The sequence below is a fragment of the Gymnodraco acuticeps genome, unplaced genomic scaffold (genome assembly GCF_902827175.1).
Source record: "Gymnodraco acuticeps unplaced genomic scaffold, fGymAcu1.1, whole genome shotgun sequence".
NCBI classification, from domain to species: Eukaryota; Metazoa; Chordata; class Actinopteri; order Perciformes; family Bathydraconidae; genus Gymnodraco; species Gymnodraco acuticeps.
The window spans coordinates 2,761,072-2,775,334 of NW_022990224.1; the positions used below are offsets into that span (position 1 = coordinate 2,761,072).

General features: G+C 40.3%; 1 protein-coding gene across 4 annotated transcripts; it reads left to right on the forward strand.

Annotated features, from left to right (window-relative positions):
• Positions 1-447: 447 nt before the first annotated feature.
• On the forward strand, positions 448-14,202 carry LOC117547897 (FYVE, RhoGEF and PH domain-containing protein 6-like). Of its 4 annotated transcripts, none has more exons than XM_034218815.1 (21): positions 448-717; positions 1,713-3,687; positions 5,452-5,587; positions 5,782-5,849; positions 6,427-6,457; positions 8,420-8,571; positions 9,253-9,409; positions 9,540-9,627; positions 10,176-10,226; positions 10,347-10,405; positions 10,496-10,567; positions 10,938-11,006; positions 11,159-11,242; positions 11,356-11,435; positions 11,579-11,681; positions 11,804-11,950; positions 12,591-12,696; positions 12,946-13,040; positions 13,120-13,248; positions 13,335-13,474; positions 13,562-14,202. In XM_034218815.1, the coding sequence occupies exons 1-21, from the start codon at positions 705-707 to the stop codon at positions 13,596-13,598; spliced, it is 3,792 nt and encodes a 1,263-aa protein (XP_034074706.1). In that variant the 5' UTR covers positions 448-704; the 3' UTR covers positions 13,599-14,202. The 4 variants fall into 4 exon arrangements, with proteins under 4 accessions (XP_034074706.1, XP_034074707.1, XP_034074708.1 ...); XM_034218816.1 differs by having other exon boundaries at positions 449-717; positions 5,449-5,587; positions 5,788-5,849; XM_034218817.1 differs by having other exon boundaries at positions 450-692; positions 5,449-5,587.
• Positions 14,203-14,263: the final 61 nt, after the last annotated feature.

Genomic DNA, 14,263 nt, shown 5'->3' on the forward strand with positions numbered 1-14,263 from the left:
CTGTGTTTCCTTTTTTATAAATCTAATATCTCTTGACATTTATTAATCTAATGTTCTTTGGCAAAATGTCCTTCATATCACTTCCTTCCTCTTAGCCAGAGCTGTTCCTGTAAAAATGACTGATTTATGATCCTGGTGACAGACTGACAGCATGGTGAAAGCACCACCTATACAATGATGTATTTTGAGTTTTACTTCCCCAATTTGATCAAATATAGCTTAGAAAGCATTAGCTGGCTCCCACTCATATGTCTCTTGTGTCATAGTCACACTTGCTGTGTTAAAATTAGCAATGATGATGTCTGGGGAAAGATGCGTTGGTGGAAAATTTGAGTAGTGATGATTTAGTAAAAATGCAATTAGGTAGGAAAAGGGTAAATAGATGTGCACATGAGACAATTCTGATTTAGTAAATGCTACACCAATCTGTCAGTGTGTCACGAGGCCCCCTGCTGGATCGTTCATGGAAACAAAGGAAGCTCTGCATTAATCAGGCAGCCAGTCATTGCGGCTGCGGGGAGAATGAACTGTGGGCAGCAGGATCACATGGGTTTCTCGAAGAAAAGCGGAGAAAATGTGCTTTTTTGACTGATAACTTATTTTGGAATCGACGGCTTGAGATGTATCCGGACACGAAGGATGGTTTCTTTCCGCTGCAGTGATGTAAAAAAAGTTGACAAAACAGAAACGAAGTGAGTGAAGCGATGATTAACTCAGGTAAGCGACGGAAACTCGATGATTGTTCTGGTCAGAGTTTTGTTAGTGGATCAGATAAAATCAAAGCAGGTCGATTTATTGTTAAACCATATATTTATTTATCTGTTACTTCATTTAATTATTGGGGGAATTACATCTAAACAGTGTTACACAGGGAGAATACATTCAACAGTGGTAATGTTGACTTTCTAGCTGAAGCTAATCTGCAGCCCCTGTCCTTGTTTCTGTTTCAAATATATAGGTTCATACAGACAAACAATTCCGTGTGTAAAACGATTTGAGATAGATCATATACTTAAAACAGAATGTGTAGTATTTAAGTCAATGTTTTGTACAGCTATTTAAATGGCAATCCTGTGATTTTATAGTATATGGGACATATCCCACTCATTTCTATGTATACTTAGAGTTGACTGTAAAAACTCCTGAAAAAGTTTTTGTTGGCTGTGTCTAACCTGGTGGCTTTCTGAATGAGGAAATATTTGCAGAGGGAAAAACCAACATCCCTCTCTGTCAGCAAATCAGCTGTTATTGTTCTGTTCACCACAGAGGAATTTTAGGGCATTAGTTCAGCCAGATGTGCTAGTTTGCATGACTTTTTTTGGAAGTCCCTGCACCCCTTCCTCCATTACTATCCCTCTCTTCATCTCCCATCTGCTCCTCCTCCTCCTCTGCCCAGTTGACACGCACCATTAGCCGGATTACAGTGCTGTTGTGTGGAGTGGCAAACATAAGCCATGTGATATTTGAACCCCCGGAGAGGTGGTCCAGTACTTTACAGCAGTTCAACACTAAGCTATCACTAGGTTAGGATCAATGCTGCAGAGTTAAGAGTGAACTTGTATTAGGGCAACATCTGTCAGACCACCAAAAATGCATCGAATATAGTTAGATTCCTAATCTGTTCGATGTATTTCAGATGACAAGAGGCTTTAATTCAGAGGAGATAAAGTACACAAAATCTGAAGTGCGTTTGTTTTGTTTTTTCTCTGTAGGCATGCAAAAGCCACCTGTGGCCCCCAAACCGAAGCTGGCCCAGCCCCAGAGGCCAGGACTGTCTCCTGCAACCCCGAGAAGAGAAGGTCTCTCTCTCCCGTCTCCTGGCACACCGAGGAGGGCTAAACCGGTAGTGGCCCCCAAACCCTGCCTCTCCAAACTCACCACTGCTGTGGAGTCCAAACCTCTTGCTGCGAAGAGCCTGCTCCAAACATCTGTAACAGAAACGCCACAGACCGAAGCTCTTCTTAACTCGCAGAATGGAATACAGCAAAATAACAAAAAGCCAGATTGGGATTATATTATTCCGATCTGTCTGTGCAGCCAGGAGAACTGCATGTGCAGCGGCAGGAACTCATCAGCACACAGGAAGATCGTCTCTACATCTCGAGGTTCTGTGGATGAGAGTAGGGAGAAAACAGACAAGTGCAAAGTGATGAACACTGCTACCACTACTCACCTCACAAACCATAAACCTCTTCAAGAAACTGTGGACCAAAATCTCAACACAGACATCAACACCTCCAGTCCAACGGAGACACCAACGGAGACACCAACACCTCCGACTGTTAGGCCGTCCCTTCCTCACAGAACATGGAGCGATGAGGCAAACGGTAACGTACTACCTCAGACTTCACCTGGGCGAGGACCAGAGGAAGATGCTCTTGGCTCAGAGGAGATCTCTTGTGTGTCCCAGCCCAAACCAATCCCAGCAGCCTCTAGGAAGCCCATCCCTGTCCTTGTACCACGGAAACCCAGGTCAGCTGGGCTGGCCCGTCAGGAAAAGGTGGTGGAGGAGAGTGAAGAGATAGTGAGCCAGGAAGGGAGGGAAATGAACGTCAAAGAGGTGAAGCTGTCATCGGAGGGGAAGGGCAGCTCATCACTGTCTGTCAGTGTACCTTTTGGAAATGAGGCGCCAATATTTCTGTCTGCAAGAAAAGCCTGCGCCCAGCCGGCCCCTCCGCCCAAGAAAAAACCTTTACTGTCAGCACCTGAGAAAGCACCGACCTATGATCTTCAGACACTCCCTACGGATGTGGAGGAGGAAGACCTGGGCTGGGACAGCAGCATCCAGGAGATGGAGGTGTCAGTCGACCAGGACGATGATGAAGAGGTGGAGAAAAAACTAAAGCGTGATCAGGAGTCAGTATTCAGTGACTTCACACCTATTCTTCCTTCTAGCAGGTCGCACAATCTGAGCCAGCCTCCTGCCAGCAGCGTGGCAGCAGAGGTGGTCAAAGTAGCTCCGAAGAAGCCCAAGAGGAACAGCAGCCCGATGGCATGGATGCAGAGGAAGGCATCCTCTGAGGAAAAAGAAGAGGGGAAATCAGGAGATGAAGAGAAAAGGCAAGCACTTCCTTTACAAGATTGTGTTTTAAAGGAGAGGGTGATGAAGGAGCTGCCTCCGCCGCCAGTGGTGAAGACCAGCAGAAAATTCCTAACACCTGGAATAATGAAGCCTTCTCGCTCCAGCCTTAACAAACAGAAATCCAAGTCCTTCTCCGGCGCTGACCTCCTGCGCTCCGACGGACAGAAGAGGAACTCTTTCCGGAAACTGCTGGACTTGAAGCTCTCTGTGATGATGCTTCCCAAGCTGATGAAAGGAGGCCAGAGCTCGGCTAATGATAATGAACAAAGCGTGCACAGGGAGCTGGATGCGTGTGAGGACTACAACACGCATCTCCCTCAGGGTAAACACTCCTGCCCGCTGATCGGAGTAGAGCAAAGCGTGGACGGAGATGACTTTCCTCCTGGAACAGAACAGGATATTTACTACGAAAACATGCCTGAATATGAAGAAATAGCAGACTACATTAATCTGCATGTAGGAACGGAAGTCACATCCCCTCGGGGGTCCATTGCACAGCCTACAGCCTGGCAGTATAATGATGAGGGCATCTATGAGGAGCAGGAGCCTTATATGTCCTTTGAGAAAAACACTGAGCAGTATCAGATGCCAACAGACCTTGAGAGGTATATTATCATGGCTTTTATCTGTCTTGTTTCTCTCAGTGCTTCACATCCTATCTCTGAATATGTTGAGTGATTTCCATTGTTTCTGGTATACACCTCTGGCCTCTTTGAAACAATCAGCTGAGAAAAAGATCTTGTTAATGAGACAAAGGGACTGTGAATAATTTGTTTACCAGGAAGTTTACGGAGAAGCTCGTCACATTTGTGCCTTTGTTGCAGATACCTGTCAGGGTAGTTTGACTGGTATAGTGGCACACGTGCTCAGCGTTTCAGGTGTTGATGGATTGTAGATAGACAACCTAATCATTTAGATGCCTGTTTCATTTTCGAAAAATACACTTCATGCTAACATTTTCAATGCTATAGCCGCGCAGACAGTTCTTTTTTTCGTTTTTAAGGATCTGTCGCTGAGATTTTTGACCACACATAAATACGATTTTTGATGCTTTACTAAGTATTTCCTAAAAGGAGTGTGTCCTTCTGGAAAGCATATTTATGTTTCTTAGCATAAGCCACAAATCCTTCTGTCAACGGTTTCATTTAAAGTCCTATTTTAAATAAGAGGAATAGGTCAACTAAAGAAGAGTAAGGCTTCTGATGAAAGAGCTTTTCTGTTTCAAATGTTCAACACTTCAGATATACAGCAGCTCTCGGGAAGCTGGGAACATATATTTTTGATTTAACTGATCCTGATAAAGTTAGACGACTAGTCTCGAACAACCCCATTGATGCTTAATTAGCTCAATTAAACTTAGCATGATTAAATTATAGTTAGAAATGCTTCTAATTATCCTCATTTGTTGAATTGTGAATGAGCAGTGAACAGTCAGAAAAATAGGATTACAGTTTGTGTAACTGTACACTCGGGGGTGTACAGCTTAGTGTGTCACCAATCTTTAGCTCAAACTGTGCAGCGATCACATGTTTAAGGACGTTGATCAGCTCACAAACGGAGACCACTAACAGCGTAACATTGTACACATACCACACTGTATAAGACTTACAGAGTCCGGCTTATTGGGTTTGCTGCTCGGCCTCGGCCTATTTCTTTTTCTGCAGCTTTTGTTCAGGGAGGGGCCGTTGTTTCACATGTAGAGCTCCCTCTGGGATTTATGGCATTTGAGATATCAGTTTCTTTTTGGTGCTGTTCCCCGTTTAGCTGTCATGTGGTCATTTAAAAGCAGTGCTTTTGTATGATATGGGGTGTTAGTGGTTTGCTGTCCTTTTGTTTCCCATCAACAAGACTAGAATCCTGTGCCCGTGTTGATAGTTTATTATTTAATGTTTCTTCCTGGTTGTGTCAGGTTCTCCCTTTCTTTCTTTGTATGGCTCCCTCTTGATCAGAGCAGGAATTGTTCAAATACTGCTGGACTGACCTTTGTTTGCACCACCACTGCAGTCAGCATGTCGTTGTGTCCCTGGGCCCACAGTATTGAGTATGTAAGTCGCTTTGGATAAAAGCGTATAACAAGTAACATGTCATGTAATGTAATGTTTGTATCCAAAGCACTCCTCTTTGATTAATGTGCTTGTATTCCAAACCTCACCTCTTTCCCCCTTTTTTAATAAACGGCATCCACTCTTTCTGTACTTCTTAAACTAATCATGTAGCATGGGAATGACAGTCAGCTGGATTCAGTGTTTTTAATAACTGCATGCAGCTGCTGCGTTGTGTCTTAATCACCAATACAGTGATGTGTTCATGCTCTGGCATCTGCCTCTATTCTACCCTGACCCTAACATCCTGTCCCTCTTTGACAGAAGCTCTGTGGATGAGGAGGTGACGCCCTTGGACGACGGCCCTTCGGATGATGAAATCTTGGCCAACACCTCAGAGGAAGAGGACGATAGCAGCTCCATCTCCAGTAAAGGAGAAGCTGAGCCGGCAGAGGAGAGCACGGTGAGAGGCACACAGTTAGATTTATGACTTCACTCTCTAGAAGTGCTCACAAATGTTTTTGGGAATCATCACACAGGGTTTGCCCTTTGCAAGGTTTCAGATTGATCTGTGTGTGATTTAGCCATGAACTACACAAGGTTTATTTACAGTGCATTGAAATTCTAAGTCTGTGTTTTGTAAAATCTTTCTGTCAGGGGCAGAGTGGGCAAAAGAAGAACAAGATTCACCACATCGCCACAGAAATCATGAGCTCTGAGAGTGTGTAAGAGTCTTCATTTTTTTCTTTTAAGGTTAAACCAAATATGAAAAAAACAATATTATATCAATTTCATCAAGGGGGTAATTGGATGTTACCAAACATACTTAGCTATCGATAGGTTTCATTTTAATTTCTCTGGTATAAAATAAAATCATTACTAGATGTTGGAGCCAAAATGCTTATTTTGCTGTCGCCTCTTTTACTGTCATTATGTGTTCACACCAAACACTGTTGTAATTGGTCACTTACGGCACTTATCACATGGGTGTGGTGTAAGGTATTTATTCCACCTGTTGTGTGCCAGGCTTGTGTGGGTGTCAAAGAGGGTGAGGTTTTGGCTCTGAAGGACATCTTGAATTGTTTTATTAGTACATTATTTGTGCTTTGACAGAATTGTATTCACCTCAATTGTATTGAATGGAGACGGACATTTCAAAACCCTGGCAAATAAACACAATTAAGCAGCATAGCTAGACACCACTAGATTTGCCAGAATGTATTTCTTTTTGGGAAAGAGACTCTTTTCTCTATAACAATACTCATCCTTTTATAACTTTTCTTAATTTCCCTATTTTCTCAGGTTTGTCGACGTCCTGAAGCTGCTTCATGTTGTAAGTATCCTGAGACATTATCCATTTGTGTTTTTTGCTTCACAAAGTTATATGCTTGCATTAATAAAATGTTTTAAAATTCCAAAGCGGGAACAGAATTCCATCTAGACTTATATAAAATACATCCAAAGATATTGTACAATTTGTTTTGATTAAAACACAGTGAGAGATAGCAATCCATATTGAAAGATTTGTTTCATATATTTTTGCAGTCAACATTAAAAGTGTTATTAGGAGTCCAGGAATGGGCCACATGACAAATGTTGTTTGTTGAAGTCGGCTGAAAAACATAAATATTCTTATCTTTTGAAAAATGGAACAGGACATGGTGTAGAGAAAGATTTAAAAGGCTCTCTATATGTTTTTATCTAGCACTGGTTTACTGTGAGCCCACATTCTACATATGTGTCTGATTATTAGCCACCGGGTCACACCCCATGCAGGATAACACTGTCTCCAACACACTGTCTCCTCATGGTTTTCCTCTGCTGTGATATCTGACCGTAACGCTACACTTGTTTGTTGCTTGTTGATTAAGAAATGTAATCCATAACGGAACCAGAACTCCAATATGAAGCTCTTGTTTCTTTGCTGCGCTTGTTTGTCAGATCAGTATACGTACACTATAAACTTGTATCCTTCAGACAAAAATCAATATGATTGTGTTTTTCATAAGTAAAAAAATAATGTGTGTATTCACCCAGTGATGGAGATCCACTACCACATTTATAGAGGACATTATGCTCATTTTTAGGTTTGATTGGTTACTCTAATTATGTGAGCAGGGATTAAACATATTCAAAACATAGATACAGGAAGGTATGAGATGTTTGTTTTATGAGACACAGATCTCCAAACAGGATTGTAATGGGACTGAGTCATGAACTCCTCGCAGCAGAGCGCAGACAGGAAGTGCTCTGCTGACTGTGGAGGAATAGAGTCCAGTAATGAGGATCAGTCATACCAAGTTCAGAAGAATGTAGAGGTGACTTAGTTTCTGTTCTCCATCCCCACCAGGCACTCAGCCAGCTTTTCACAAACTGATTAATGAGAGCACAACATGACATTTGTTGTGAGCTTTTATCTGAGTTATCAGTAGAGACGTATTTTTCAGCCATGCAGTGTGTAATGTTGCTGTCAGGTGAAAACCTTATGGTCTGTAAAAGGTCATCTTTCCAGTATAACACGAAGATAAGAAAGGCTTTGATTTATAGCCCGATGTAAATATGTGGTATGGTCCATCTGATAAGCGCTTCATAAACTAAGTTAAAATAATGCTTTTAAGCCATATATAACCTTTTATCTAAAGTGAAGACAAGAACATCAAACCAAACTGAACAATAGCCTTTTGTCCACCCTGTTGTTGTTCCCATTCAGAAATATTCACTTACTGCTGATTCAGTCACGGCTGCATTGTAATCTTTTCTTATCTTATGAATCACCCGGTTTTTTCTAATTCCCTGCCAAATCCTACTTCACGTGACGCGCCTCCTTCGCCCTCAGATCACACATGTTAACCACAGGAGCGCTCTACTGAGTGCGCAGTCTGGCAGTTTTATATGCCATGTGTCCCAATTAACCACAAAAAAGCCTCCACATCATCAGAAAAAGAAGCGGAGGGGGCACGCTCAAGGTCTCTTGCTCTCCTTTTTCTTTCTTCCTGATTCACTGGACCGTTGATCTTAACACATTCTTAATGTGTGTGCCGGTCATGAGTCAATCGTATATATTCTGTATCTTTTATACTTAATGGTTCTGGAGCTTATCTTTTTGTAGTGTTGTTCTGGTAACTGATATATGTGATTTGCAGAGCAGACCGATTTAAAACCTCTATTGTTTTTAGTTCTTCTTCAGTACTTCATGTAGATTTACTTCTGGTTTTCCTCTTCCTGCCTGGATGAGTTCCTGAATATGTCCTGCTGACTCTTTATCTGTCTGTTTATTTGATTATCTGACGTGCAGGACTTCCGTGATGCGGTGTCCACGACGTCTCGTCAGAGTGGGAAGTCTGTGATTGAGGAGCGTCTTCTCAACCAGATCCTGTACTACCTCCCTCAGCTCTATGAACTGAACCAGGATCTGCTCAGAGAGCTGAAGCACAGAGTGGCCAAATGGTATATAATATATTTGAATGTTTGTGCATATTCATCACGTTTACTGGCTTAAAGTGTATGCACATACACTATTTATACAAAAATATATTTAAACCCATGACCCCATATTTGTGTTTAATGTTGGTATTTTTTTTTAATAGTTCTGACGCTGTAGTTCAACTAAAGATATAACTTAATGTTTACGCAGGGAATGTGAGTATTTATATTTAGTCAAGCATGTTCACTAGAGACAGCTTTACATATTAAGATATCTTTCACAATTTTCTGAAATTTTACCCAAAAAATCTATTGATAGTGGAGAATATAATCAGCAATTTATTCTATTCCAGATACTTCTACCGACTACTGCCATAAAATCCTGCTGCCACTAATGTGGGAGTAACAATATAGATATAATATGAAATAGCAGAACAGTAACCGAGGACATTTTTCTGTATTGAGTACATTTTCCTGATGATGCTTGCATACTTTTACCAAAATGCAGGACCTTTACTTGTAACAGAGTATTCTTTAAATGCGATACTAGTTATTTTTGCTTAGACAAGTAGTCCTTGTACTTCCCCCAACAACTCTGTATACATTTTTCTGTACAATAACTATTGCAGAAATAATAATAAACCTTAATTGTGAACATTTGAAAATATAATGTTGAAATATTACTAATTTTACCTTATTTTACAGGGATGAAAATGCTAAGCTAGCAGATATTTTCCTGAAGAAAGGGCCGTATCTCAAGATGTACTCCACATACATCCGGGAGTTTGACAAGAATGTGGCTCTACTGGAAGAGCAGCGTAAGAAGAACCCTGCATTCGGCGCTGTGGTGCGGGAATTTGAGGTAACGAGGCTAACCGGTTTCCTCCTTCAGAGGGGGAGTGACTGTTGCATAACTGAGCTTTCATTGTTTATGCAAGTGAGAGTTTGTCCCTTTTTATCTAAAATCTAAATTGTAATTTTTTCTGTCCAAGGCCAGTCCACGGTGTGCCAACTTGGCTCTGAAGCATTACCTCCTGAAGCCTGTTCAGAGGATTCCTCAGTATCAGATGTTGCTCACAGGTACATCAGCAGAAGAGTCATTCTCATTATGCATCAGGCTCATATTCAGTTTACTTTCTGGACACATAACTTGCAAATCCTAATTAATCCCTTTGGAACTAACTTCCTTGTAGTTATGGGCCCCTAAACATAGTTCGAAAAACCTGTGATGTTTCTCATTTTTGGCATCTTGCTGCCCTCTGGTGTCCAGAAAAATACAAATGCTTTGGAATTTCTTTGATGCTCCTCCAATCCTCATATAATAAGATTTTTTGAAGTGCAGCCCAAATCAGATTTGGTGACATAACACAAGCTTTAACATGAGTGAGCTTAGTGTTTCATGAGTCTAATGGATCAGAGTTGATCCCTAGGGACCAAAATGTGAAAAATGTTTGTACTTCACTCCTGTATTATTCTGTTACGTGAGCACCTATAGACCGTTTTCAATGTTAGAGTATAATCCAGGAATGTAACACAAGACTGAGCACTTATAACCCATACAACGTATTTTTCAATGTTGGACCTAACTCTATTGTTAGAGTTGGACCTAACTTCTATTTGTGTTTCAGACTATCTGAAAAACCTGTCTGAGGACTCTGATGATTACAAGGACACACAAGGTAAACAAAGTTCCTTTTTAAATCTGTACTGTAACTCACCTGATAGTTTCAGGAACAGAAACACATAAAAACGTCTGTTATGTGTTTGATGCACATCTTTTTACATTTCTATCCACCCAGCGGCCCTTGTCATAGTGAAAGAAGTGGCCAATCATGCCAACGACATCATGAAACAAGGGGTGAGGAAAATAAAAATATTCTATTAACATGTTGATAAAAAGCTCCATTATGTCCTTGTGCATTTTTGTAATGTTCTTTTTCCCTCTCAGGATAACTTCCAGAAGCTGATCCAGGTGCAGTGTAGACTGAACGGCCACCATGAAATAGTCCAGCCTGGGCGGGTAAGACCATAAAGCTTGGATTTATATTTTGTATTAATTATTGTGTATTGCTCTATTAAATGTTAACTGTTAAATCAACACATATTTGATTTATTTGTCTGAACCTCACTTCATTGACATTACACCTTAAAACCCTTTACCATAAATAAAATCGTATTTTTCTAAATAAATAGGATAATACAAAATGAAATCCAGGGAGATAATATTTTTACTTTAAGGAACAGGAAATAACAATAGGAGAGCAACTGCACTATTACAGAAGCTGTACAGTTTTGTCGGGCAGATTAGTTTGAAAGGAAAGTATAAATAATTAACAAGTCATTGTGAGTTATTAAAAAATGCTTTACCTTCTGGCGTTTTTGTGCTGTAGATCTTCCTAAGAGAGGGCACCCTGAAGAAACTGTCGAGAAAGGTCATGCAGCCTAGAGTGTTCTTCCTGGTACAGTAACACATTATATCTTCTTTCTCTTGTATGTTTTTTATACAATAATATCATCGCAATGTTCTAAATCTTACTCTAAGCTCTTCTGTGTATTAGCAAAGACGATATGACAGAAAGTAAGTAATGTTTCTTTGTCATGTTCTTTATAGTTTAGCGACACACTGCTGTACACAACTCCTGCTCAGTCCGGCCAGTTCAAGTTCAACAACATGTTGTCTCTGGCTGGGATGAAGGTGAGAACTTCACTCCTTATTTCTTTGCACTCGTCATCTATTCACATATATATGTTATTATCCCACTATATGTTATACGCTGCCATCATTGCTCACAATGAAATGAATTACAGGTTAGCAAACCAAGCCAAGAGGCCTATCAGAACGAGCTGAACATTGAGAGCGTGGAGCGCTCCTTCATTCTCTCAGCCAGGTAATGATCAGAAACAAAAGAAACATCTCTCGGTAATTTAAGAACGTGCTGTTTCATAACAGGCTTTCTGTGTTCTTTATTTGGGTGCAAAGGTCTGTGAGTACTGTGTAGGCGTGTATTCACACTCTGTTTTCTCTCTGCAGTTCAGCCACAGAGCGAGATGAATGGCTCGAGGCTATTTCCACAGCGATCGGTGACTACACCAGGAAGAAGATCAGTTTTATATCGGGCAAGCCTGAAGAAGAAGTAAGAAAACACATTTCCTGTTTGCAGTGAATACTTTATCATACTGATGAGATCTAAATCAAAGTACTTTATAGCTTATGTAAGAGTGATGAGAGTTAATGTCTTTGTTTGTTTATACTCAGTTAGAGCTGAGGGATTATGGGGATGGTGCTCCTTTGGGATCCAAAGCCCCTATCTGGATCCCTGACCCGCGGACCACCATGTGTATGATCTGCACCTGTGAGTTCACGCTGACATGGAGGAGACACCACTGCCGCGCATGTGGGAAGGTAAGGTCACAAAAGTCTCCCTTCAAAATCAAACGCAGTTTCTAAAATAATGTTTATAATAAATGAGAGCTGCAATTAACAGTTATAAAACTGTTCATAAAAACAGAGTAGCTGGTATATATATCATATGCAACTAATAAGTTCACTGAGTAGAGTTTCCCTCTCCCTTGTTAAGAGTTTAATCTCACTCAATTGTCCCTCCTGGTTCGCTTATAGTCAAGTGGTGAAGATAACAAAAACAGGGATTTATTAAAGTTGTATTGTGCCTTACTTTAGTGGATCATAACCTACCGGGTATAAAATGAATATGCAGATGCTCTGGTTCAAATTAAATCTGATAATGTCCTATAAATATCGAACAAAAATACCTTTTGCTAGTTAAGAAAAGTAAGTACTCTACTGGCAATTTTGAATGACCTCAACCACGAGAAGATCCCTGAGCATAGTTATAAATGACCACAAAAGGGTTGTGCTCATGGACCTGTAGTATGTAAGATTAACTGCTGATACACCGAAAGAAATAGGCAAACAAACACACGACCAAAGACATTATCCTTATGTCTGGCAGATATTTAATTGGATTGGAAAGTATTCCTGTCAAGCAAAAAATAACATATTTTATGCTTAATCATCCCCTCAGGTGGTGTGCCAGTCTTGCTCGTCCAACAAATACTGTCTTGAATACCTAAAGAATCATTTAGCCCGAGTGTGTGACCAGTGTATCGATGTTCTCCTGCAGCAGAAAAGTAAGTCTTGCTTTCTTCTGACATTATATGCGATATGATCCAATACAAAATGATTTTTAAAAAGTCATATCACAGGGCCTGATAGGATGGTAGCTGGATCATAAATAAGGAGATGTAATGATGCTGTGTACCAGGCTCTTCTTAATCCTTATAACAGAGGTATCAGTGTTGATTAGACACAGTTAAACCAACACAGGTATTGTGTGTCTTTTCTTTCTATTAAATCACTGCATTTTTCACCTTGATCAGGTCAACAAGCCCAATCAGCAGCTGTATCCCCTGGAAGCAAAGCCACCTTTGCTTTCAACAGGAAGCAGAAGAAGATCCCTGCAGCTCTCAAAGAGGTGATTGATGCTTTGTTATGATCATAATGCACTGATGGTGATAATGACCTGATATATAATCAGATGTGTTTTGTTTCAGGTGACAGCAAGCACAGACAACTCTTCCATGAGTGGGTACCTGCAGAGGTCAAAGGTGAACAAAAAGCAGGGGAAGAGGCTGTGGTTCGTTATCAAAGACAAGGTCCTGTACACATACGCTGCAAGTGAGGTAAGATCCCAGTGTCATGTTATAATTAAAGTAATGCGAATTGATTGAATCTTTATCTGACACTCTTTTATTGTGTCTTCATGCAGGACGTTGCAGCATTAGAGAGTCAGCCCCTGTTAGGGTTTGTGTTGAAAGAGGAGTCATCACAGATATTACATTTTAAGCTTTACCACAAAAACACACTTTACTACATTTTTAAAGCTGACGACCTCCAAACGGCACAGAGGTACAGTATAAATAGTCGTGCCACTTATTGTAGCACATGGGTATGAAATTAATAACACTAATAACTTTTTTTCTTTTTCTTTAACAGATGGATCGACACATTTAAAGAAGCTACGGTGCTCTAACATTGGTTGACAGTGTTTACCTCAGTGCTCTCCGACTATAGAGACACCATATTAGTTGCACTGAAATGCAACCTAAATACATTATTTTATTGCTTTTATTAACCATAGAGTAGGACATAGCCATGTTAGTTTTATATTTTAATTTAAATCTTTACCACCAGGATTTATGTAGTTTTGGATAAAAATTAGGAATCATAAGTCGCTCTATGTGAAGCTTTTTTTAGACTTTTTACCCATTTTGTATAATTCTTTTAGTAACCTGCTTGGATCTCCAGCAGATATCTGTTCATAAAGCCCATTGTAAATAGATTTGTAATGAATTTTAGAGCTCAAAACAAACCCTGCAGTATGTGTAGATGTAATAATTACTTTATTTCACACCAGCATGTGTCTGACTGTTGAACACACAGTGTGCACTCATTATTAACCCTCTCTACAACCTACATTCTTACTGGTGTATCAGGGGGTTGTTGTCTGTATGGGCATAACTGTACCATGTTTATTGCACTAAGTAATTCAAATGGCTGTAGGCTACATGTATTCAATCCCTAAAAGCATTTTTCTGTAAATATAGTGGATTGTAAATTAAACGTAATCAAATGTCCCCTGAATCTCACTGTTATTATTTTAATGATGTCACTGTAATGCATGTTTGTTTGTGCATT